The sequence below is a fragment of the Coffea arabica genome, chromosome 2c (genome assembly GCF_036785885.1).
Source record: "Coffea arabica cultivar ET-39 chromosome 2c, Coffea Arabica ET-39 HiFi, whole genome shotgun sequence".
NCBI lineage: Eukaryota > Viridiplantae > Streptophyta > Magnoliopsida > Gentianales > Rubiaceae > Coffea > Coffea arabica.
In genome coordinates, this window is record NC_092312.1 from 59904236 (window position 1) to 59929974 (window position 25739).

The 25739-nt window shown below is 34.9% G+C and overlaps 2 protein-coding genes across 5 annotated transcripts; one reads left to right on the forward strand and one right to left on the reverse strand.

Annotated features, from left to right (window-relative positions):
- The first annotated feature begins 1495 nt into the window (after window positions 1–1495).
- On the forward strand, window positions 1496–12316 carry LOC113727389 (vacuolar protein sorting-associated protein 36). 4 transcript variants are annotated; one of them, XR_003457796.2, is made up of 10 exons: window positions 1496–2198; window positions 4046–4249; window positions 6684–6777; window positions 6905–6962; window positions 7613–7682; window positions 9968–10103; window positions 10184–10268; window positions 10547–10937; window positions 11581–11634; window positions 11764–12316. XR_003457796.2 is itself a non-coding variant. In XM_027251526.2 (9 exons), the coding sequence occupies exons 1-9, from the start codon at window positions 1569–1571 to the stop codon at window positions 11765–11767; spliced, it is 1335 nt and encodes a 444-aa protein (XP_027107327.1). In that variant the 5' UTR covers window positions 1496–1568; the 3' UTR covers window positions 11768–12316. The 4 variants fall into 4 exon arrangements, 2 of the variants coding, with proteins under 2 accessions (XP_027107327.1, XP_027107328.1); XR_011839499.1 differs by having other exon boundaries at window positions 10547–11634; XM_027251526.2 differs by lacking the exon at window positions 10547–10937.
- Window positions 12317–14049: 1733 nt separating this feature from the next.
- On the reverse strand, window positions 14050–17485 carry LOC113724453 (14-3-3 protein 1-like). The gene is made up of 3 exons (XM_027247354.1): window positions 16991–17485; window positions 14409–14531; window positions 14050–14193 (listed from the first exon to the last, which is right to left on the reverse strand). Exons 1-3 carry the CDS (start codon window positions 17483–17485, stop codon window positions 14050–14052), a joined length of 762 nt encoding a protein of 253 aa, XP_027103155.1.
- Window positions 17486–25739: the final 8254 nt, after the last annotated feature.

The following is a 25739-nucleotide window of genomic DNA, read 5'->3' on the forward strand; positions in this document are numbered from 1 at the left end:
ATATATTATACATAACATTATTATACACAACAATGTACATAATAATGAAAGTACATTAATAATGTATATATTATAATATAATGTACATAATATGTTATGTATAAATATTTATACATTTATGTATACAATATTACATATTATGTATATTATATTATGTATATTATATTATATTAGGTATAATATACAATATTATGTATAATATTAGTGTATATAATATTTAATATATAAATATATAATTTTCAATTTGTATATTTCAATTTATATTAATATAATATATATACATATAATATACATAATTGAAATATACAAATTGAAATATACATATTAAATATGTATATTTGGAGTTGTTTTTAATATAATGTTTGAATATGGTGTTTTTGAAATTGTTTTTGAAATACACATTTACTGTAATATTTGGAATGTGAAAAACAGTTTTTCAAAAATAGAAGCAAAAACAAGGAATCCAAGATGATTGAGAAAAACATAAAAAGGGGCACAAGATGATCACAGTGCATAGCTACGAAAACGACAACGTTGTTGTAGCATATGACTCAGACTTTTCTTTTTCGGCATCATTGCAAATTACTTGATCATGGTTTTGTCATTGTTTTAACTTTCTGGGCTTCAATGTTGGAATTTATTGAAGGTGTACCTTGGGATAAGAGAGCAAGCGCCGAGGCATGTTGATGGAGTAAAGAAAAGAGAGAGAGAGAGAGAGAAAAAAAAAGGGGAATGAGAAAGAAAAGATAACTGAAAACAAAAAGAACTTTTTTTTTTTTATCAAAAATTGAAATTACTTTTTACCCTGTTAAAAAAAGAAAAAAGGGGAAATTGGAATATGAGTTACCATTAAATGATTAAAATAGATAACAAATTTATTTTTAAATGATAAAATTATCCTCATAACAACGTGAACTTTGTTAAATTGTAATCTTGTGAATGAAAATACGCACACTAGTGAATACTTATATATATTTGAATGTGTATGTTTAAATCGAGATATGTAATGTATATATTAAATTAAGATATGTGCATATATATATATATATATATATATATATATATATATATATATAGTCTCTTGTATTAAGAGACGCCGCACCAAGAATAATTTCATAATTTTACTTTTCCAAAATAATTAATCTTTTTTCTATTTATGATTATAAACAGTAACATATACCTCAAAACTAAATTATGTAAAAGTTGAATTCTCTTTATAAAAATCTATTTTTTTCATTTCCTAGTTTTGTTTAAATTGTCATTTTTTAAAAATTTTTTTAAATTTTATATGAATATATTTTTCAATCACATCTTTATTTTACATGTATCAAATCATTATCGTTATAGTATATTTTTGTATAAAAATTTCAAAAAATAGTATTAACTATTTTAAAATTTTTTTCTAAAAATTTGATTTACCACACGACGGTTTGATTTATCTTCAACTGTATTTATAAGGGTTTAAAGTGCAAATTAGGTTAACCATACTTATAGGACATTTTTTGTAATTTACTTATTCAATAAAACGGTTGTCGTTACAAATTTTAGAAGTCGATTACCGCGCGACAATGGCCGCCGGAAACTACCTACCGACGGCGGAATTAACGGCCAGTGGCCGGCCAGTTCTCTACCCGGGCGAAATTGAAAGCAGTCTGCTCTCTTCCGTCGACCTTTTATCAGAAGAAAACCCTAATTTTCCCCACCTTAAATCTGGTCTCCTCATTCTCACCAATCACCGCCTCCTATGGCTTCCCAACTCCACCCCAGCTTCATCTCCCACCCCTGTACATATCCCGCTTTCCGCCGTCTCCCACATTTTTTCACTAAAAAAGTCGATTAAATCTGTATTTTCAACCCCTAGGATAAGATTCCAGGTCTCAGTGACTTCCGAGGGGAGAGTAGACGAAAAGGGCTTAAGATCGATCGTAATTACTTTGGTCTTGAGAGGAAAATCGGACCCAGAGGCGTTTCTTGGGAAGTTTTGGGAGGCATTGAAGGTGAGGGCTTGGGAGGAGATTAAGGTTGGTGCAAGTGGAGCTGAGGCGGGGTCAAGTTCGGGGCCCCGGAGTGGAGAGGGGAGCTTGGCGCTGAGGGTGCCGGTGGTTGGAGTTGCAGGGATTTTGAGGAAGGAGCAAGAAATGTGGGAAAGTACTGATAAAAGTTTGCAGGATGCATTTCAAGACCTGAATGCTCTCATGGTATGTAAGTATCACACAAACCCGCTGTATGCATGCGGAATAGTATTCCCTTTGCTCCGAATTGGATATATTTTTGCTAGTTTGAGAAAGAATATTACGGATGGGAAATGTAGGATTAGAAAAGTGACTGGCCTTTCCATGCCAAATTGGTAGAATAAAAGGGGTACAATTGCCAATGTGTTTATGAGGTTCTATGAAAAAAGATTACGGAGATGAATTGTAGTTTTGGAAAGGCATGATTGCCATTTACATGTCAAATGTAGTGCAAGTAGGGGAGTAAGGTTACCCTTTACATACCAATCTTAGCATTAGTCAAGCATGATAGTCTTTGTACATGAAAAAAGGAGTGGTTTTCAGAAGGAAATGATTGCCCTTTATATGTGTGATTTAGTAGCATTAAGAACTATGATTGCCAGTCTATAGACAAATTTTAGTATTAGAAAACCATGCTTACTCTAACTGCAAATGCTAGTGTATGAGATTGTATTATCCCTTCAATCTAATTTTAACTTGTCCTTTTTTGTATATTTGCATTTGGGTGCCATTGGGGAGTTTTTAGTACTTGATTGCTGACTAATTGGACATACTGAAGAGAAGCTGTCTTAATTTGCATTTTGCTGTATCAAATTAATGTAAGCAAAAAAGTGCAAGAAAATGTGGAGGAAACATAGAAATTACATCGTTGAAGTGAATAAAAAAGATAAGAGTGAAGGGCGCTAATTGTTTGATTCTAATTTTCACCTTGGGTTTTCTTTTGGTGTTTTTTCTATGTCTTCAAATTTAAAAGTTATGTTGAAAAGATGAAGAAAATGTGGAATGAGCTAAGGGCAAGGAGCTTTTCTTCCATTTTCCATTTTGTTGAGGGCAGGCTTGAGACTGAAGAAGTTCAGTTGTAGAGAAGCAGCCCTGGAAAATTGGGGAAGTAGAGAGAAGAGGTGTTCTTACTAAATTATTTGCACATGTGCTTTGCTTCATTTGCCTAAATTGTCTTGGTTTTCAAGGAGTGCCTACGAAATTGCAAAAGACCATGTTTGGTAAAGCTTTTATAGTAGACCATTGGAGAAATTGATTCCAGAAACAGTTTTTGCTTTTCCCAGAACCTTAATTATCAGTATACATTTTGATATCTATGCTAACATTATCAATATGAAGACTAATGAATTTCTGCAGGGTTTCACTATTTTACAAGATCATCTAATCAGTTAATGAGTGGATCCATCACTCTATATTGATTTCAAGACTACTGGCTTCTTCTTAATTATGGGCCTCTTGGTTGTATCCTGGTATCTGCCAACCTATAATGACAGGGAAAAGGATGGGGAGACAAGATTTTCATTCCTTGGCCTGAGAGGGATTGAATAATAATTAGATTACCAGTAGCTAATATGTATAACCCAATTTCTTGGTGATTTATACATCCAAATTTTAGCACCATAATACTTCATATGAGCTGCAGCTGGCAATGTAGATAGGCCCTGGAGGAGAATTCAAATATTTAGACACTTGAACAAAATTGTGACACAATGAACAGAAATTACGTTATCTGCTCATGAGTTCTAATTCTAAGTTCTGTTTGTTCACAAAGTTGGATGGAGTACAAATTTGATCCCTGAAAATATATGTTGTGTTGCTATGATATAACAGAATTCCATTACCTCTTTGTACATGCTGTTTACATAGTTTACTAGTTGACATTTTTTTGTTTTTGTATACATTATGGTAGATCTCCAATTCAGCTGGAAGTGCATACCAACCTGTTTGGTTTCATATTAGTAACATAACTTTTAGCTGATGAGAATGATATGCATTGGTTAAAATTTGGTGGTAACAGATCAATTTGCTTGCAGAGCAAGGCTAAGGAGATGGTTATGCTAGCTGAGAAAATGAGGTTAAAGCTTCTCGCTGGTTCAAATAATCAAGCAACTGGGGCAGCCGAAGATGAACTGGGTACCAAAGAAGAGATGCAAGATTGGTTATTAAGTGTAGGTATTGCATCTCCAGTTACAAAAGAGTCTGCTGGTGCTTTGTATCATCAACAATTATCACGCCAGGTTTACCCTTTGTTGCCCTTCTTTATTTATCAAGACCTTATTAATTTGAATTGATGCAAACTAAATACTGGAAATGCTCTTGAACTTCCAGGAGCTGAAGTGATACAGCATGTATCATTCTTGGCATCCTTCAAAATTGATCTTTGCATTCTGACTTGTGCAGCTTTTTATTTTTTGAAATGTGTAATATATGTTCCATGTTGGCGATTGGTTGCTAATGCAACTGAATGGGTTTGGTGGTTTTCTTGTGTCTGCCAGTGAACTTTTTAAGGTTGTACAAGTTATTACTGAACACTCAATGTTAAATAAAAAGGAGAAAGAAAGTTCATTTTGTTTAGTTTTGTGACATCTTTGCCGACATTCCAGGCTTTAGTGTAAAGACTTCTATGTGATACATGTGATATTAGAAGGATGACGTTGTGGTAACAAAATCTGAACCAAAGCTGCATAATTTTCAGGCTTTAAATACCTTGAGATTTGAACAATAGAAGCTTGTCATAATTTCTTCACAAAAACGAAATATGGATCCAATCTTCCTGCCGTATCTTATGTCTAACTTCTATCTTCTTCTTGTCCCTAGATAGCAATCATTTGACTATTGATCCTTAACACTAGTTTATATTGCTGTTGTTACTTAATGCAGTTTTCCTTGTTAGCATCAAATCTATTATTTGACAAGCTATTGAGGAATTAACTGATCAACATAGTTTTCAGAAGGTTGTGAAGTCGGAAACTGCTTCCCTACTTTTGGTTGAGAAATTGCGGTTTGAATTGTCAAAAATTTCATAAAGGTAGAAGCTTTTGTAACTTTTAGCCATCTAAGTTGCTCCAGTGACACATGACTCGTATGTACAGATGCTTTAAACTTTTTAACAAAAAATTTAGGGCAAGAAGGTGACTTTGGGATAAAATATGCTTTTAAATTTTTTTCACTGTAATTGTTGGTATTGGTGTGTACAAGCCAAAATCACTTTCTTGCAGAACTGGTGTTGGAATTATGCATGCTCATGCTGTTATAAGTCCATACTTCTCCTCAGGAAGCACTCTGATATCTTTTTCTGTTACCATCTCATGGGCCTCTGAGTATCAAATAAATAAATTTCTTGAAATTTAAGTGCAAAGCTTGAATAATCTTCCATAATTTCCATCTTCTCTACTATCCTTGTCTGCTTTAGCTCCACGTTGTCTAAGGTATAGGCTTTCTCATCTATGGTGTTCGTGTACCTGGTATTAATATTCTTTTGAGACCTCTTATGTGGATCTCGCTTATCTTCTTGTTTGAGCAATCTTGTGTATTTCCACCTAATTTGCTGGGCAAAATTGATATGGTGAATTTTCTCAGTGAACGTCTGGATCACGATTCGTTAAATGCTTGCGTCATACAGTAACCCCCCCTCCCGTGGAAGTATACGTTGCTATCACATTGCTAACCTTGAAATACTAATTGGTTATATTTACCCGTTGAAGTACAACTAGTTTCAAACTTTTTTTTGCTACCCTTGAATCTTTAATGGAAGCTGGAAAGCTAATTTTTTAGAGCCATCATCTTTGTCACCAATTTGTTCGAGAAAAGCAAGAAAGACAGAGGAAGTGAGAGATCGTTGTTGTTTCTGTATGAACGGGGGAGATGACTTGTGTGTATGTGTTTTTAATTTTATTATTTACATGTTGAGTGCTATTTGGCTTTGAGACACAGCAAAACTGCAAAAAAAATGCATGAGTAAATGTCCCCAAAAATATGTGCTGAAAACTCATAAGAATAATAAGGGTGAGTTAGTCTTTTTGGCTTGCAATTTTGACAGGGTTAGGTGTTGTCTACTAAGTTGGACTAATTTGGTAAAACTGAAAACTATAGTGCAAGCTAGCAATCTGGTACCCAACTATAGTTCAAGTGGGGGGATATTATATGTGATCCTTTTCTTAACCTTCATTTTACCTGGAGACTTGGCATACCTTGTTAATCCCATGCAGAAGAAAAATTCAGGTAGTATGTGTGACAAAATCCTCGAACATTTGCCCATAATGTATCACTTTTGGTGTACTTTGTAGTTTCTAAAGATTTGTATGAACAGTATTGTATTCGAGAGTAACAACTTGGACCTCTTAATATTATTTCTTGAAAGCATCTTGGATGATGACTTATCCATGTTGCATGTTTAGGAAATTCTGTTCATCACATCTTGCTAAGGGAGGGGCAAAAAAAAAAAAAATTTATTGACATTCTTTTGTTAGTTGAGCTGTTAGTTTACCCTATAATAGTGTATGCTATTTACAAGTCAATGCGTTGATTTATCCTATTCATGTGGTGATAGGTGGCTCACTACCTTTTTCTTGGGGGGTGTATCTAAACTAGCATGTCAATCACTCTTGATGCTATTTTTCTTCGTCCTGATTTTGTTTTATTGTGCCCCAAGTCACTCCTGTTGGTTCTTAGTTGGCAGATTTTGTTAGGATTCCCTTAGAGAGAGCTGGAGGAACAATTAATCTCATAGATGTCTATTGCCTTTTCAACCGGGCTCGTGGCACAGGTTCTATTTTGTAATAAATCCATGCTCATCTTCTCATTGTCACATGTTCTTTCTTCTATGTATAGGTATGTCCTTCACCTTCAGAGCTTTTGGTTTCCTATGTGACAATGCTTCTTATTTGGTGCAGAATTAATATCACCTGATGATTTGCTTCAAGCATGTTCTCTGTGGGAGAAGTTTGATGTGTAAGTTCTGCACTATCTTGAACTAGAATAATTATATTAGCACTAAGCTTGTGCGTGCATGGGACCAGCTAAGCAGTTACTTTCAGCTTCACAGTATTTTATTGCCAAGAGTCTCGTCAAGATTTTCCAGATTCAATTGACAACTACAACCTCTAAATAAAAAATAAAGTGCTCAGTGCACCTGTACATATGCAGACATATTTGAAATATCATTCTTGATGTAAAAAATATTTTTATTTCTAAAGTGTATTTAGGATGTGTAATATTTATTGATAAGGTACTAAACAGATTTGAAATATCTTCCATAAAATTTTTTGCAAGAGAATAGAGTGCAAACCATATCAAGACTAATAATTTCTTATTAACAAAAGAAATGGGTCCAACACGCTTCCATACCTTAAATCTGATTTTTGACCGACAAAACTCCGGCTACCTCCCGAGGACTTCTTTACTTGGGCGTTGCAGCCTCCAACAGCAAACAAAGAAAATAAAGCAAGTATAAAAAGACTGCCACTAAAGCGTGATGATACCATGTGAATGATGAACTATATGTACAATCCACTTGGAAGTACTCACTTTGAAGTGAAGATTCATTAAAAAAAGTTGATAAAAATGTTTTTTGTCTTTCTTCTTCTGCTTTCCTTCTCCAGGCCGGTGATGCTTCGGAAATTTGATAGTGGTGTTATGGTCATCCAGAATAAGGCTCACAGTGATGATGAGGTAATTTCTTTACTCATATTGAGTTCAATTTTATCCACTGTATCTGTGTGTTTACATTTTTCTGTGCCCTGCTTCATGGTTTGAGGTGCTTGGTTAAATGATCTTAATCTTTTTATATTTTAAAACTTTGTATGAAACGTTAGAGAATTGATGACAAAAAAATGCTACTTTGTTTAAAAGTTATATTATGTCCTTATCTGATCACAAGAACTTTTATACAACAGTTCTTTTGCCAAAGGTTCTGTTGACCCCCTGATGTTAATATCCCATGATGATTCTTTTAGTTTTGTTGTGGAACTTTGAGGTAGGAAAGTTTTCAATTATTCCAGTTCTTAAGTGGAAATATTGGAAAGCATATGGTACTCTATGTAATTGTGCTATGTAGCCGCTACATAAGGATCAGTTTATTTTTTATTTAGATCGCTCTGCATTTAGGTAAGCTTTTACTTTTGTATTTGCTTATGCATTTTATTTCAAAAGACTGAGTATGAAAAGCATGACCTATTATATACTCTATTATTAACAGAGTATTATTCTACTCCATTATTGGAGTAGAATAAAATACTGTTCACTGATGCCTTCATGTTGTTTCTTGGTGCACTTTGAGCCTGTGACCGAAATTACCTTTGATGTTGGTGGGAGTTGTATGGCTTGTTGGCAGATGCCTTGGATTGGCCTTCAGATTTTAATGTTACGCTGAAGACAATTGGGTGTGTTTTGTACAGCTGAATTGTTCTTCGATAGAATGAGATGAGATGCAGTCAATGACTTGGAGGGAGGAAAAAGAAAATGCGAATGAAATAAGAGGAACTATATTGTACTGGTGCTGGTTAACTTTTTTCCTTGTACATTGGCATGAGAAATATTTGACTGGACTTAATTCAATTACCAAGAGAAAAAATGTGCTTGCTAGATTTAGATTTTTGTGGGAGAAGGTGGAGGAATCATTGCTGTTTGTGATATGAAGTATGTGAGTCAGTCAATTAACATTACAATGCAGTAAATATATTTTGCTACTGCTATATTTACAAAGCTTCTTTGATTTGGACAACATAGCCCACTTTTTTGATGTGCATTTCATCTCAAAATTATCTTCTTTAGCTTGTGTATGCTTGCAGTTTGGCCCTTTTAAAGGATCACCCTTGCGATTTAAGAACCTTGGAATTATTATTAATCCTGCATTTCTTTTCGTTATTCTGTTCCTGTGATACAGTAGTTGAACTATTTTTCTTACATTAATATTACATTTCTTTTTGTTGTGCTATGCCTTTGATATACTTGGCACATTGTGGAGCTAAAATGGTTGGTAGGATTTCATGAATTGGGCAAATATTTCTCCCTTCCTTTTCTGATAAAAAGGCCCTTGCCTATTATTGATTTTGCTACATAAATTAGTGTTCCAAAGTTAGATTATGCAAATAAAAAGGAGAAAATGTTCTAGGTGAGTGAAGAGGCAGCAACTATTTTTAGAGATAATTAGATAATTTCCAGTGGAGGAGGATTGTTTGGGAGAATGATTAAGCTGAGAGTTGCTGCTGATACAGTTTAGTCTCTTATGACAATTTACTGTGAAATGGAGATGATGAGAGAAGCAGATATCTCTGGCATGATGTTAAAACCTCCATAAACAAATACTGAGCATTGTCTTCCTTTCTCAAAGACGAAAAGTGTTCTACAAAGATTAAGCTATCAATATACCAAAAGAGAATCAATATAACCTACAGAATCACGTATCGCCTTTTGCCAAAAATGAGAGCAATGATTTATGTCCGTAATTGCTTAGGACCAATTTATGGAACTTGCAAAATTGTTATCAACCTTTGTACTGGAACAGAAGTACCTTTGGTCAAAAATATGTAGCTACAGTTCCAATATTTTGATTTATCATGAGACTTGTTTTTCATTTATCTCAAATTCTAAAGTTTGAGAGGATACCAGAATTTTTATTTCATTGGGAATTGGTGAAGAGCATTCCCATGTTGAAATATATAGTTTTTGCTGTCTGTCTGCAGATTATGCTAGATGGAGGTCGTTTGATACTGTAACGGGACCTTTTGAAATGTCAACTAATGTTTTCTTGTGGTCATGAAACTTGAATTTGGTTGACATTTCACATAGTTATAGGACAAAACTGTTTTTTCTTGGTCATGGTAATGTAGATCTACAGATTGGGATATTTCTTGTTTGAGTGTAAAGGAAAAAACCACCTTGGACCCTTATACATTTGTTAATAATACATATGGTATTATGCCTGCTTGTTTTCTCAGTCTTCCTCTTGATTGTAGGTATTTGCTCGAATTAGATCCTTGGTGACAAAGCCTGATGCTTTACAGAGTGGGGTCAGTGCTAGTGATGCTGCAATGACTTTGGGGGTTGCCCCAGCAATGGCAAAGGAATATCTGCTTACTGCTGAGGGCAAAGGTAAGCTTTCTTTCAGTTCTCTCCAATAGCATGTAATGGCAATATAATTAGCATAATATGCTATTGAATGCTTTCTACAGGATTGTTGTGCAGAGACATAAGCCCAGATGGATTTCGGTTTTATATTAATCTGTTTCAGGATATCAATTCAGATGACGTATACTTGTAAGTGAGACTAGCTTCATCTACTTGATATCGATAAAACTTCTTCATTACCTCTGTGTTGATTTAATTGATTTTCTTTTCTTTTCTTTTCCTTTGCAAAGTGTGAGGGTTGTGTTGCCTCTTTAGATGAGGTGTCTGTCTTGATGTCTCTTTTTATCTTTTTTGGATGAGCGGTTTTCTATTCTTGGTGTGTTTCTTCTTTTCTCCTTAGATCCTGTGTCGTATGCTTGGTTCTTAGCTGTATCTGAATTGTGCTCTTTACTTCATGCACTGGTCAGGTACTTAGGTTGATTAAACTGATGACAAGTTCACATCAGCAAAGAAAGACGTTAGGCATGTTGTTGCAAGGATAGATTACAAATTGGTTGAGATGGGTAAATAGAGTTGCCTTAACTTAAACAGCTATTGGACAGCAAGATAAATATTTCTGTGCAATTACTCTGGTATAGAATATTGGAGAAAGATATTAGAGCTACGTTGAGAAATTTCTAGACAGAAAAGTTTTTATTTTGATTAGAAGATGATGATCATTTTGAAGCAACAGTATTGATGTAATAGAGAGAGTCAAAAGTATTCGAGGCCGTAAGGAAATTGGAAGTTGAAAGGCTCCAGGATTGAGTCTGTTCTGAATGGTTTCTGTATGTCCTCTGGAAAAGTCAAATTTTGATGGTAAGTTTGTTTAATCTGATTGCGATTAAGATATTCGATAGATGTTCCTGACATGTAGTAGCTTACTGCAGGATGTTTCAACTGGAATCAAGAACATGTTAAGATATTTGTAGTAAGAATCAAGAACATGTTAATTAAGATGCCCCTTATACTCCATTTGCATCAGAGCAACAAAGCTTCAACTGGAATGGCTTCTTGTCTAACTTTTTCTTGAAAAATCCACAATAATCAGGACATGACATCAATGGTCATTGGAAATTTATTAATTGTGACAGGTATAGGTGACCTGAACTAAAGTGGGCTGTTAGTTTGAAAAAGATATCTATCTCTATTGTGAACTATTTTCTTTTTCCTTTTATTATAATTTTTGCATCAATGTTGTCATATTACTGGAGAGTAATAGGTGGCTAGTGGGTGCTTCTATAGCTCGGTGCATAAAGGGGTAACTTGAAAATTGTGGTCGTTTTCTGTTGCTTTTAAGATTTTTCATGCTGGAGAGGCTTCCTTTTGTTGTCTTATTAGGTTACTATAATCCTATAGCTGATATTGTATTTTCTTATAATCTTTCTCAAGTCTTATTTTGCTGTACTTGTTATTGTCAGTACCCTACTTTTGTTAATCATTTAATAGTTACTTTGAACAGAGTGAGAGACTATAGTATTTATGTGGCATGGATTAGCACTAACTCTATTTCCAGGTAAAATTAACTGTTTAATTTTTGTGCATTATTTTCTCAACCTTTATTTTAGCGAAGCGGGAATCTATTTGGTAGCGTTCATCACAATGTTGACTTGTAATTTAGTGTATGTTTGTGTGGAACTTTCAGGTGATGCAGGATAACCTAGGTTTCCTTGGAAAGATTCCAAAAGGCATACGGAAGCTGCTTCTATTTGGGATTTTATCAAATTAAGTAGCCCATTATGAGCGATCATGAGCTTCATTGGGCGGAGTTGCTTCTACAGAGGTCAAGTACGCTCCATTCATCTTCTTCCTGATGAAAATTGGAAAACTAAAAACGTGAAATTGGTACAGCCTACTATTTTCTTGCTTATTGGAAAAGTGAAAGGTGTTATCAACTTCCAGTGAGTGTCTTTTGCATAACTACATCTTTCATGCTGAGGAAGACTTGCCTCGTGAAGTGACATAAATGTTGTACCCGAGTGTGTGAAGTTCTCATATGGTTTTGCAGTTGAAAATCACTTGAATAATTTCTGAATTGAGTTGTGAAATGTTCCTTGTCTTATTGATGCCAGCTTCACCATAGTTTTAAGTTGTATGACCTTTCACTCAAGAAAGGAGTTTGCAACAGAAATCTTTCTGGTTCTCGATGATTTCAGTGGGCATTTAAATGTTCTCCAATCACAGGAGTTTGATTTTCACAGTCCTGTTTCATAGATGCTTGTGCACACACACACACACACACACACACACTAGACAACTGGTTTCAGAAGTAGCTATTGCCTATTGAACCTAAATTTGTCGCTCAAATCCCACCTCTTGTAGAATGCATGTTGTACATCAGAAGAGACTTCTCTCGAGAATAATGTTTCTGAGTAGCATCAGTCTTCCTTAGGGTGACATAACTTGCGGAGATTTATTGCTACAAAATTACATTCCAAATATAATTTGCAAATAATATGCAAGGGATCAGTCTGAAGTTTTCAGGTTATCACACCTGCCAAGTATCACGTTCTGCATGAAATTTCAGCACTCCATTGAGGGTCATTTCATTAAGGGTATGGGTACAAGGCTTTCGCATGTTTGGGTGACAAATGAAGAGTAATCCAATGACTAGGGTAATGGAATGCTCTCTAATAGAGGTAATCTTGATGCCACTACCTGGAATGTGTTCTCAGGTTCCCACTTAAAAAATTAAGTCTAAGAAAACATTGTTCAAGATTATCTGATGCTCATGCTGAATATTGCAACCCAAAAGCTTCCTGTTCCCAAGCTTTGCCATCGAATTCAGCTGTTTCTCTTTCAAGACTCTCCTCTGTAACTGAGGAGATGACCTTGGACATGCCTAATACTCTTCATCCATCATGGACTGGTTGATTTTCTTAGATGTTTGTTTTGGTCAGTAGTTTCTTTGATAAACATCTCAGATGTCAGCTTTGGCCTATCGTTGGTTGAGGTCCCTTTATTTTTTCGATGTTCTGCCAATTTGAAAGCCAAGACAATGGTCTGACAGGATTTGTTTGTTTTGAACTTTTATTCAGTTTCAGTTTGTCATTTATATAGTTCGTGAATTGGATGAAGCAAGTCTAATTTTGATGAGGTTTAAGTAAAAAAACATGTTAAAGGAAGTAGTTTAAAAACGGCCATGGTGTCTGGGAAGGAAAAAGAATTACACAACGGTAAGCTAATGGTGTGATGAACCAAGTTTAGGCATCAATATTGTTGGATGAATCTAAACCAAGGTACGCTAATTTTGAATTCAATTAATTTTTCGGCATCTTATGCCCAGACACTGAATGCCTATTCTTCGCTAGCTCTCCTGACAATCGACTGATCAAGCAGTACCTCAGTTGGGGTCAAGTCTTAGAGCTGATAGTCTATTGCCGCGGTCGGCAATCCTTTCAAGTAAGTGTCACAGGTGATTTCGGATTGGGGATCAAGGGCCGGTGTTGCAACTGAAACCGCATCATGCAATTGACGGATTGGATCATCCGAGCTCAGCTTGATTCGATCTAAGTAGTGAATTTGAAATGCAAAATAAATATAAATGAGTTTCAGGTCAACGGCTTAGATCAGCTTTAGTTGAACTTGGCTGATTCGGAACTTGAAATGCTCTTTTTGCGCCTACAACTGCTAAGAATCCGAATTCTCCCAATCGTACGTGGCAAGGATCTTTTAAGACAAGCAGTATATCCTTGCTTTTACCCAAAAGCAAGCTCCAAAAGAGCACTGTCCATACGCTTAGGTAACGACGTTATTGCTTGCCTTTTGTAGTCTCATAATACTAAAAGAACTCCATAGAGGAATTAGTTGATACCAAAAATTGCAAATTCGATCCAAAGAATAATGTACTAAAAATATCCCTATACCTTTTCATCGATGGTAGAGCAGGAAAAAAAGTTTTGCTTTTGTCGTGCTAACTAGCTATATTATATCATATATGAACCGCATAATCTTCCAATGTCCTTTGGGCATCCCAAAAAGTGATATTATTCCGGAGTCGTTGCATGATCGCGGCGCTTTCCTCTTGGAGTTCCTCAGGCAATTGGGTTTCGTCTGAATGAGCTGCAGCATAAGCCTGAGCAAAGAATAAATTCACATAAAATCTATTGTGCTTTAAAATAGTTAAAAAGAAGATTTTAAAGAATATAAATTCCTACCAACTTGAAAGTAAACTGAATGGTACTTGATTTCAAGAATGATTTGATTAAGCAAATATTTGATGACCATCATGCGGCTATATATTCCACAGAAGTTTCAACAGCCCTTAGAAGGAAGTATTATGATCCTTACCAGTCTAGCCTTGCTGCAACCTGATTCGCATGCTTTCAGAATCTCACTGTGAAACACAGCGAAGTTGAGTGCCACGCCCAATCGCCTAGGATGTTTTGGTGGAAGATCAGCCAGTGCAATTTGCTGTTTGATCAAATAACACAAAAAATAAATAATAATAAACAAATTTTTTTTTTTAAACAAAATTGAGAAAGAAATTTTCTGCGCAGTGGCAGATCTGCAATCGGGCAGTGGGACGACCCATTAACCACAAAAACTTTCAACAGATTCTCAACAAATTTAAGTATTGCCCCACTAAATTGTTTAGAAGTAAACATACAAATAACTTGTTTTTGTAATATTATGGAAATGGACTGTAAATAATTGAGCAAATTACCCGACTACCCATTAGAACTTTTGAAATGGTATAATTTTGATCGCTCAACTTTCAAAAGTATGATATTACCTATTAAATTTCTTATATGTATATTTTGGACAATTCCGTCTATTTTTACCATCAACCCTACCATATTTAAAGATGCGCACGAATCATGAGACATAACCAAAAAGTAGAATTGAAGGTAAAAACAAGCAGAATGACTCAAAATATGCATGTTAGGGATTTGAGACGTGGATGATTTCATCCTCTTGAAAGTTGAATTGCCAAAACTATACCATTTCAAAAGTTTTATGAGTAATCTAATAATTTGATCCAAAAAATTCAAAATAAAATGCCTTCTACGTCAAATTAATCACCTTGAAACTTGTAGTAGTTTGTTATTAACTTAGGATTTTTATTTCAATAAAATATGGAAAAAAATATTATTTGATAAAGCGTAGAATAAGAATTAATTAATGAAGTTGCTCAGCTAAAAATAAACCGAATGCGACTTTTTCAATAAGAAGGTGACGTTTTTATAAAAACAAAAAAGTTCATCTCCTTTTTGCCACGCAAAACCAAAGGTCCGTGAGGAACTGTTAAAGGTTCATTATGTTTTTAACTAAAAAGATATTCTATAATTAGTAAATTTGAATATGTCGCTTTTAAATTATATTATTCATGTAACAAATGTAATGCTTTATCTTAATATTGTTGTTATGTCTTACTTTCAACGATTACAAGAAAACAATTATAGGGTTGGCTCCGCCACTACTGTCCTTACGTGTAGTTTTTGCGTTGAAAAAAGGAATTTACTTGCCAGAGGCAGAGGCAAGGGAACTAGCGGGGGCTGTCGTCCCCTCTTCCCTCACATTTGAAAAACTTAATTTGAGCCTATAAAAATTTGCAAAAGTTTACTTTAACTCCTTATTTTGTCCCTCAAAACCTTGACTACATATCTTCACCCCTTACCCTAACTTTTCTTTCAAAAATTTTATTTATTTCTCCTCTTTAATCACATTTTTACTTCTTCGTTATCATTCTTTATATACAAATAAAACTACACATTTTCAAACTTTATTCAGTAAGTATATGCACGAAAACTACAATCAAACAATTCTATTTTATAATTCCCATTTGCCCCATCTTTACATTTTAAGGGAACAAAAAATAAAAGGGGATCGAGAAGTAACCATACAATTTTTGAGCAATTCATTAACTGTCATCATATTATACTTATAACATCTAAAATGTAGTTCGAGTAATACTATAGTACTTACAAAATAACACTTTGTTCCATTGCCAAACCATATGGCAAAGCAAGAAACATACATTCAAATCATGTTAAATTTCATTCGAAGTACATTTTGTCTTTTAAGTTTGTACATATACTATTATGAACCTAAAACATCAGCAGAATATTTCTTTTGCAAATTTTGGATTGATATTTTAATTTATAGTTTAGTTTAAGATTACATTGGTTATTAAGGGAAAAGTATAACATATCAAAGTTACTACATATTACAAGATAACTCATATAAAGCTTCTCATATGTTAATTTCACCCCACTATTATGAAATTTTGGCTTTGCTACTACTGCTTGCCCAATTCTATCTCCCCCATGCTTTCGCCCATAAATTTGAAATTCCAATATTTAGATGCATATTAAAAAGCATTACAAGCTCATAGCCAGTAATTTTCGAAGAAAGGGTATAAGATTAATTATCATACGCTTCATATAGGAACCCAAAAAAAAAAACCTAACAAGACCTACTCCAAACCAAGTTAATAATGTAATTAGTAACAGTACACACAAACACATACAAAGCCCATGGTGTAATTAACGTTATGAAATAGAAGCATAAGCATTATCAATGTCTATAGAAATAGTAACTATACATGTTCAGAAAATAATAGGAATAATAATCAAATTAAGGAATAAAGATTATGATACATACTATATATATGTGTGTGTGTTGTTTCACGTCCAAGAATGTTTTTCTTTGTGTACAAAAGTTAGAAAAAGAAAATAATTACATTCTTTAATTTCGCGCATAAAAGACTATTAATTTACTCCAAGTTATAGTTTTTTTTTTTTTTTTGGGGGCTTGTAATTCAATTCACAAACAGTCAACGTTGGTAAACATGACTTCCAGCGCAAGTAACTTGACCGTCCCTAACACCATTTTTATGTACGCGTGAGTTTACAGAAATAAGATAGTACCTCAGCAGTTTGATAAGATTGCATGGCTTTCTCAGCAGCCTCTCTACGTTCATCATCACCCTTAATTTCAGCCAAGTACCTCTCATGATCTCCTTTTGTAATAAAGTAAAACACCTTCGATTCACTTGAACTAGCCGAGGGAATTAGCGTTTCATCTAACAGCTTCAGGATCCCATCACAAATCTCCGAGATATCAGCTTCTATCCTGGCTCGATACTCCTGAACCAGAACCAAATCATCGTTTGTGTTGCCGTCATTGTTCTGCTCAAGAGATCGCATTTTTCGCCATGCAGAACGATGCATGGAAATTACGCGGTAGTAAGCCGTTGAGAGCAGCCTCCGCTCCTCGGAAGTTAATTCGGAAGTTGGATATACTGAGGCACGAACTAGTTTGTTCATGTAGTTCATCGTCTCATTGTACCTCTCGGCTAGCTCTGCAACTTTAGCCATGTAGAGGCATTGCTCACGGGTTGGTGAATTTTGTGAATCAGCCATTGATTTAAATAAAACCAAAAAGTAGGTTACTTAATGCTAAAATTGCTAGAGGAAAAATATTTTGGGATTGGAGCAGTGAGGAGGAGGATGTTATATAGGCTTCAAGGAACAAATTGGGAGTTTTTCGGCGATGGAAATTTGCCTAAATTGATTTATTAGCCATAGTATCTCGAGGGTAATTCTTGAATGCCAAATTCATAATGTCTAGTACTAATATGGTATTTGTGGAAATTACTTAGGCAAGAAATAAGAATAAGAACCATAAGAAGTCAAATGATTCTACTCAGACCTCATCGAATTCGGCACCTAAGATGGACTAGAATCTCACCAAAAAAAAAAAAGGAAATTGAGGGTTTAATTTTTCATCAAGTATTTGACTAAAGGAAATAACGACTAATGCAATGGGAACGGTCCCATTAGTAATGGCCAAAGAATTAGGAATGCTCGTCGGTTGTATGGAGGGTTGAATCTTAATACGGTAAGTCATAGTGGTTCAGTTGCGTGGATGATTGAATCTTAATATGGCAGGTCATAAGTGGTTCAACCATAAACGGAAAAAAAAAAGGGAAGTTTGCCTTAAGCCCCGAAATTTCCCCTAAGAACTAGATTTATTTCTCACATCTCAACCATATATAGAAGCAATTAATTGAAATATCTAAGTGCCCGCAAATTGTATGAAAGAGAATTGTATTATTTTACATATTTGTGCGATGGATGTTTAAAGTGGAAACTAAATAAGGTAAACATGTTCAATTTTCTGAGACTAGTGACCACTTTTATAACAATATTGCATTCCTTTTTTAAAGATTTAGACTTCGATGATATGTTAATAAATTAAGGATAGATAAATAATGGAATATTATACATACTCATTTATACAAAATTTTCCAAAAGTACGAATAAAAGTACAAAAATACTAGTACTGCAAAATTACGCATATAAATTCATGTGTAAGTAATATGAATGTATTGAAACTTATGCTACTAATGTTATGGGTATTTTACTATGATTTTTTATAGGGATAATTTCAGAAACCTTCCTTGAGGTTTCTGACAATTTCACTCGGCTCCCCTTAGGTTCAAGAAATTACTCTTACCTCCCTTGATTTGGTAAAATACCTATAATGGCCTCCACTTAGTAGACAATTTTTAAATTTAAGGCAATAAATTTACAAAACCTTAAAAAATCTATTTTTCTATATCTTGTCTATTTTCAAGTTAATATAACCTCTTTTTATTATCTTCAGTTTTGAGGATATTATCAAATTGAAATTACGAAATTTACAAAGGGAGTAGATTATGTATTAAACTAGAAGGAAATGATGAGACTCGCAGTGTAGAGAAATATATATATATATATATATATATATATGCAAAAAAGCAACTAAAAGGTCAAGAACAAATTTATCAATTTAACTAGTTCCAAATTTAATGGTACAACTCTACATCGGAAAGTCAAGAACAAATTAATTTTTTTTCTCAAGAAAGCAAAAGTAGCCCCTTGATTCTTTCTCTTGTTCTACCACAGATTCAGGGACAAATTAGGGGCGAATCTACCAACAATAATTTGATAATTTATACAGCATCTATGAAAACTTTTACGAGGGAACACTTGGTTGTAGATCTTGAAAGAAAATGTCTCTCGATCTATGGACGATTTGAAGATGTCAGAGCACTTGAACACATGACTTAGCAGATCTGGAGGAATAATGTCTCTTGATCCACAAAGAAACTGTGCTTTAGCAGCATTTGACATTTGGATATATCTTAAGGGAAAAAATCTAGCTCTCAATCTTTTTGACATAACCATTTAAAATTTTAGTTGCACTTGAGGATTTGACGAATTTGAAGAACTCGAACATCTTCCTGAACTCCAAGAAAACTTGATGGATTTGATGATGACTTCAAGTATTTGACGGGTCCTGAGGATTTGATATCTGAGGATTTGATATCGAAGGACGCAGATCTGTTATTGAACTCCGAAGATTCGATGAACTCCGAAGATTCAAGAGTTGAGGCACATCGATGCCCTAGACAAACTCGAGCACTTGAATGATTTGAATAATTTGATGATGACTTGATGCAAACTTGGGAGAATTGAATGATTTTATGATGATTTGATGCAGAATTTTCTGGAACATTTTGTCTTCTGCAATTTGCCAATTTATCTTTGTTCGCTTGTCAGTGTAGAGAAATATATAATGAAATTGAAGATTCAAATAGGAAGAAGAACTAAAGATGTGGAATTTGTCATCTTTTGTTTGTTGTTAAGAAAAAATCTTATAAAATGTCAATAATTACATAATGATTTCTTTCATTGGATTAGAAATTTTTTATTATGATTTTGTTGTGGAGGTAGAATTTATTCTCTACTTTTGAGAGATATTAATATTTTTAAGATCATATGAGAATTGTAATAGTGGTTCTAGGTCAATTAACTTATATTAAAAAGGTATTTGAGCATTGATATTTAGTTTGGGGGTATAAAATTGGTTGTCAATGGAGTTTTGTGCGTTTTTTTTACTCATGGCAAGTATTTATACTATACATGCAATTTGAGATCTTTTGGAAAAACTACTTGATTGTAGAACTTATGCTTAGATAGTTGTTAGGGATTTGATTTGTTGATTTATACAAAGTGTGGAAAAAAAAATGATTGAATATACTATATTTTTCTTTCTTAGTTTTGTAAAAAGGTGTGAGGACTCACAAATTTTCTTATTTTAAATTCCTATTACGAGTTCATTTAAATATTTATTTGGCTGTTTACTTCGAATATTTTATTTCAACCCCTTTATACTCAATTACATGGAACTATGACCTACAAGTATTTTAAAAATGCCTTGATTTGAAAATTTTATTTTTGAAAGCTCGTTCAGAGTGAATAGTAGATGCGTGTTTGGAGACAATAATCGATTCGAGAATACAATAAACTTGGAAAATTGGAGACTTGTACATTAGTCTTGAAATAGGTATTTTTACGTTTAAGTATTCAAGTGTTAGTTAGTTATACTATCGTTATAAAAATTTCTTGGAAGTTTCGCCGTAACGCGTGCAAATCGAAAGTTCGAGTATATCGAACCGGAGCGGTTAATTGGAGATTTGAGAAATTTATTCTAGACTATTAAGAGTGAATAATAATAGTATGAATGGTCTAGACTATTAAGAGTGAATAATAATAGTATGAATGGAAGTGCATTAGTGAAACAAACTCGAGAGGAATCGAGCACAAAACGCGCGCGTGGAGGGAGAGTTGACTTTTGAGGCAATTTGAACCACACATTTAAGCTTCCCAAGGAAGCTTCGTTTTCAGCAAGCACACCCATATCACTCATAGTAGCCGGCCACAAGGAGGAAGAAAGAACCAACATTTCTTCGTCATTTCACCACTCAAATTTCACCCAAATCACTTCAAAATTTACACACACTTTGCAAACCATTTGGAGATCAACCTAAGTTAGGAAAAAGGGCTTGCTTCTCACGGTTTTCTTTAGCTTCCAAGAACCGAAATTTTCTGCCTTAGTCATCTACAAAGGTAAATAACGATCAACCTCTTAAAACTTGGTTTATGGAAGTTATCTTGCACTTGTAAGCTCATAAATTCATGTGGGTAGTTTTATATTGTTGAAAATCTTGTGAGTGGGCTCTATAAAATCCCACAATGGCTTCATGAACTAATTTGATGAGAATTGATGTTATTTATGTTGGATTAGTGCTTAATCTAGTGAAAATAAGTTGTATTGTGGAAGAAAACTCAAAGGATGTGAAAAGGGAATTTTACCGTTTCTGTCCCTGCTATTGCCGTGCACTTTGGTGCACTTTTTGGTGGTCCAATTGACTTGTTTTGATGTAGATATGTTGTATAGGTTGTGTGGAAAGTTTTCACAAAAATTACGTGATTTGGATGAGTAAATGTTGAGATTTCGAAAATGTAGCAAAACTGGAAACGTAACTAGAGCCTTTCTGGCAGTGATTTTGTTTCGGCAATAACTCTTTGGTCTGATGTCAAATTGAGTGCTATTTGTAGCATTAGAAACTAGACACTTCCAGTTTTCCAACAGTATAAAATGCATGCCCTGATTCCACCTGAGTGAGCCGTACCAACCTTGTAAAATTGCCTGCTCTGTTTCTCGTATGTACTAGCGGCCCTATTTTGAGCTGTGACTTGATGCTCAAATATGAGCTAGTTGTGGATAGAATTTTAAAATGGTTCCTTCCAAGAAATTGTAGCCTTATGAATGTAGTTTTCAATGCCACTAACCACGCTTAATTCTGAGTTGAATTCAGTGAGTTGTGGCCAGATTTCAGAGCTGTCTTCGTGAAAGAAAACCCTAATTTTGGACTGATTTATAGCTAATCTTGATTTGGGACTTTTTATTCAAAATCCTTGGTGTTAATCACCTACCAAATGTATTTTGGATGTTTCCTAGACTTTGTCTTCATAAATGAATCATATTCAAGGAATTTTCATTGGCCAAATGTTTGAGAAAAGGAAAACGCAAGTGCAAGGCAGATTTACCTTAGCAAATTGTAGAACTTTAATGATTTTTTTAACTGACTTCTCGAACGAATTTTTGTATGAAATTTGACGGAGGAATAGCTCTTATATGGTAGTATAATCATACCAAATTCGGTGCCATTCTGAGTTCATTTCGATGCTCAACCAAAGATTCAAAGTCTATGTTTTAAACCTGGAAAATGGTCTAACAGTTACAACTTTTGGGTAACTTTGAGCCGCCATATCTTGGTGCTCAAAATCCCGATTCTTGTTTTGTTTATTTTGTTTTAAACTTTGATTGTAACTCTAATTTATTTCTAAATTTCAAAGGCTAGTTCACATTGTGTGAATTTTTTCGAATTTTCAAACTTGGCCAAAAACCAACCCCAAAAACTGCCTTAGTATTCAAAACAGCATTTTGAACCCAAAATTTGAATGTCTTCCATTTGGAATCATGGAAAAGTGTCTTCCAGAAACTTTGAGTACTTTGGAAATAGTTTCCAATGGTACTAAGTTTTTCAATTTTGGACTTACAGAGAGTGAGATACGATTTTTCAAAGATCGCTCTATAAATCTGAAATTTTCGAACTTAAAAAAAATTGAGGGTTTCGAACTCTCCATTTTTCTTCAATATTGATAGATTGTTTTACACTTGATTTCAAAGATGAAAACCAGATTTCTCTTGTATTTTAAAACCCCACCTTTGAGCCTCGATTTGCGAGTAATTAAGGCTCATTTTCATGAGATTTTCTTAGATTGTACTCTAGTGCAATCCTCCTCGATAATTAGGGGTTTTAAACGATAGTGTGTAATAGCTCATTATTAATTGCTCAGGCACTCAAGAGAACCTGCAAGAGGATCTCACGAAAGACGCCTAAACAATCGCTTGTCCTTGTTTCTTGAATTACTTGGTGAGTGTCAAGTGTAGGTAAACTTGGTATGTGTTTAATTGCTATTAGTGATTGGAGATTTTGAAAATACTGAGTCGAGTATGTACCTTACCACACTCGGTCTTATTTGAATGAATCATGGAAGAATTGATTGAATTGAAATGACTGAATTATGAATGACTTGATTGAAATGAAATGAATGATTGAATGTATTGAATGATTGAATGAAATGATAAATTATGCTATAGCTGCATAAGTCGATTGGAGCGATGTCTCATCGACTACTGAACGATTGTAAGTACCACACCGATTTGGTGAGAGGTACTGATAGGGTGCATTTTAGGGGTATTTTGGGCATTAATGCACTTTTATTCGACTAAATATTTCCAGTAATTGAGTGGATTCTACTGATATTTTGTTTTGGTACCAATTGCAGGACTGGATACTGAAAAGTGCTTAAAATCAAAATTTAGAAGATTTGTCGTACGTGGGGGCACTCCAAGCAGCAGGGTCCGCTTGAGAAGCTGAAGAAACTTAATTGTAATAGATATTACTTTATTCTATTTGGAGGGGGGTCTTGGGCTAATTTGGAAAATAATAACAATTGCCGGAGGTGGACTGAATCTTATCGCCTAGCTTAGGTTTTCTTTTCGATTTGTTCTTCGAATGGGAGGGGAGCGGCAGTTTTGGAAAAAACTATCAGAGGAGACAAGAGCCTCTATTCCTGACTTTGTATTGCTTTTCATCTTTCGTTGACTTGAGAATTCTTGGGCTTTTCCAATTGCATTGACCAAATGGGGAAATCAAGCAAATTGAAACCCACTCTCTCGTATGTTTTGTGAGGAAAGAAAGAAAGCTAAGAGGAGCCGCAATTGTGGACTTTTGACATTGCTTTTCACCCTAGCCTTGACCGAAGAAATTGAAAGTGTGTACTCTCTGTACGGTTAGCTTAGGAGAACAATTGAAAACCACCATAATCAATTGTTTCCTATTCTTTCTTCGGTTGACCGAAATTAACGAGGAGCAATTTCTTTCGTTCGCTTTGATTAAGGAATCGATGGTTTCTTTCAACTTTGCCCGCATGGCCTGTGGATTAATTATGGGGAACTAAACCCCTATTTCTAGTCAAGGAAACAACTGACGAATTGGTTCAACGACTACTGTGAGATCTAAACCGTTTTTAATTGTCTTCTTCATTTATTGATATTTATATGTTTCCTGCTTTTAATTGTTATAGTTCCTTGTGTATGATTGATTAGTGCGCAATAATTGATTATTCATATAGGCTATTTGGCTAAATATGGGTAATTGAATCCGTAATTGATCGTTATCTCTATTCCAGTAACAACTGGCGTAATTGAATTTATGTCAGGGAAACATACAATCTAGCTTAAATAAACCCTCGTAGCGTGTTTGTTAGTTAGGATTGGGCCTTTCTAATTCTTAATGCAATTTAGAAATTAAATCCTACGGTCGTACCTAGAGTTGTTTTTAGGTTAGAAAAATAGTTAACGGTCGTACCTTAGCTATCGATAAATCAAGGAAAGGTTGGTTGTTTATCGCGTGCATGACAACTATAACTAATCTATTAATAAATGTTGGAAAAATCTTTGAATCGATGATCAGTGTATGAACCATTTCTGAAGTGTATCCTTGGCTAGAATTTCTCCAATTATTTCTTTTGTCTTGATTCGAAAAGGAATAAATTTCTCTCCAGTCCTTGAGGAGACGACCATGCTTACCACTGTCTACTAGTTAGTGAATTCAGTTAAATAATGAATTCAGCTATATCGGATTAAGCAAACTCTTCGGGAACATGGTGAATCAAGTGACCCATTGCACACCTAGAGTCCCTGCTCCAGTACTCGAATTGATTATTGACTGCTTTAGGTGGTAATTAGGTTTTATTTATTATTATTGCACAGGTTTGGATCTGTCAATTTTTGGCACCGTTGCCGGGGACTGGCGTTTGAGTTATTTGTTTCTTGTTGAATTTGGTTTTTATTTTATTTTTCTTGGTATTTTTGTTAGTTTATGCCCCGCTCTTCTCCCATAGGTGAATTGATATACGATCCTGAGGTTGAGAAGGCAGCACGTAGGCGAAGGCAAGAGACCAAGAGACGGAAGGAAGGGCACTTGTCCACTACAAACGAGTCAGTAGAAGACGAATTAAGCATGACCAACACCCAGACATTAAAGGAGTTGGCTACCCCAGAATTGACTCACCAGCCCTTGTACATCACGTTCCCAACTCTGGCTGAGAATACCTCCTTCGAGCTGAAATCGGGGTTGATTCACCTCCTACCTTCGTTCCATGGTCTTTCTGTGAAGAACCCCACCAACATGTCAAGGAGTTCGAAGTGGTTTGCTCTAGCATGAAACCTCCTGTGGTCACTGAGAAGCAAATAAGACTTAGAGCTTTCCCCTTCTCTCTCAAGGATGCAGCGAAGGATTGGCTATACTACCTACCTGCAGGTAGTATTACCACGTGGGCACAATTGAAAAAGAAATTCCTAGAAAAATTCTTCCCTGCATCCCGGGCGGCGAGTTTGAGAAAGGAAATATGCAGCATCAAGCAGTACTCCGGGGAGTCCTTGTACGACTATTGGGAAAGGTTCAACAAGTTGTACACTAGATACCCGCAGCATTAAATTAGTGAACAACTGTTGATCCAGTACTTCTATGAAGGGCTCCAGTCAACTGACAGGAGTATCATTGATGCTGCGAGTGGAGGAGCCCTGGCGAACAAGACACTGAAGGAAGCGTAAGAGCTTATTGAAGCCATGGCAGATCAGCAGTTTGGCTACCGTGAGAGTAACCCCACTCGCAGGGTTAATGAGATAGAGACGTCATCCATTCAGCAGCAA

Coding starts and splice junctions, on each gene's coding strand:
- LOC113724453 (XM_027247354.1), bottom strand. CDS start 17,485: ATGGCTGATTCACAAAATTCACCAACCCGTGAGCAATGCCTCTACATG. Junction 14,532..16,990: donor AATCTTATCAAACTGCTGAG/GTACTATCTTAT, acceptor TTGATCAAACAG/CAAATTGCACTGGCTGATCT. Junction 14,194..14,408: donor GTTGCAGCAAGGCTAGACTG/GTAAGGATCATA, acceptor TTCTTTGCTCAG/GCTTATGCTGCAGCTCATTC.
- LOC113727389 (XM_027251526.2), top strand. CDS start 1,569: ATGGCCGCCGGAAACTACCTACCGACGGCGGAATTAACGGCCAGTGGC. Junction 4,250..6,683: donor ATCAACAATTATCACGCCAG/GTTTACCCTTTG, acceptor GTTGGTTCTTAG/TTGGCAGATTTTGTTAGGAT. Junction 10,269..11,580: donor AATTCAGATGACGTATACTT/GTAAGTGAGACT, acceptor TACTTTGAACAG/AGTGAGAGACTATAGTATTT.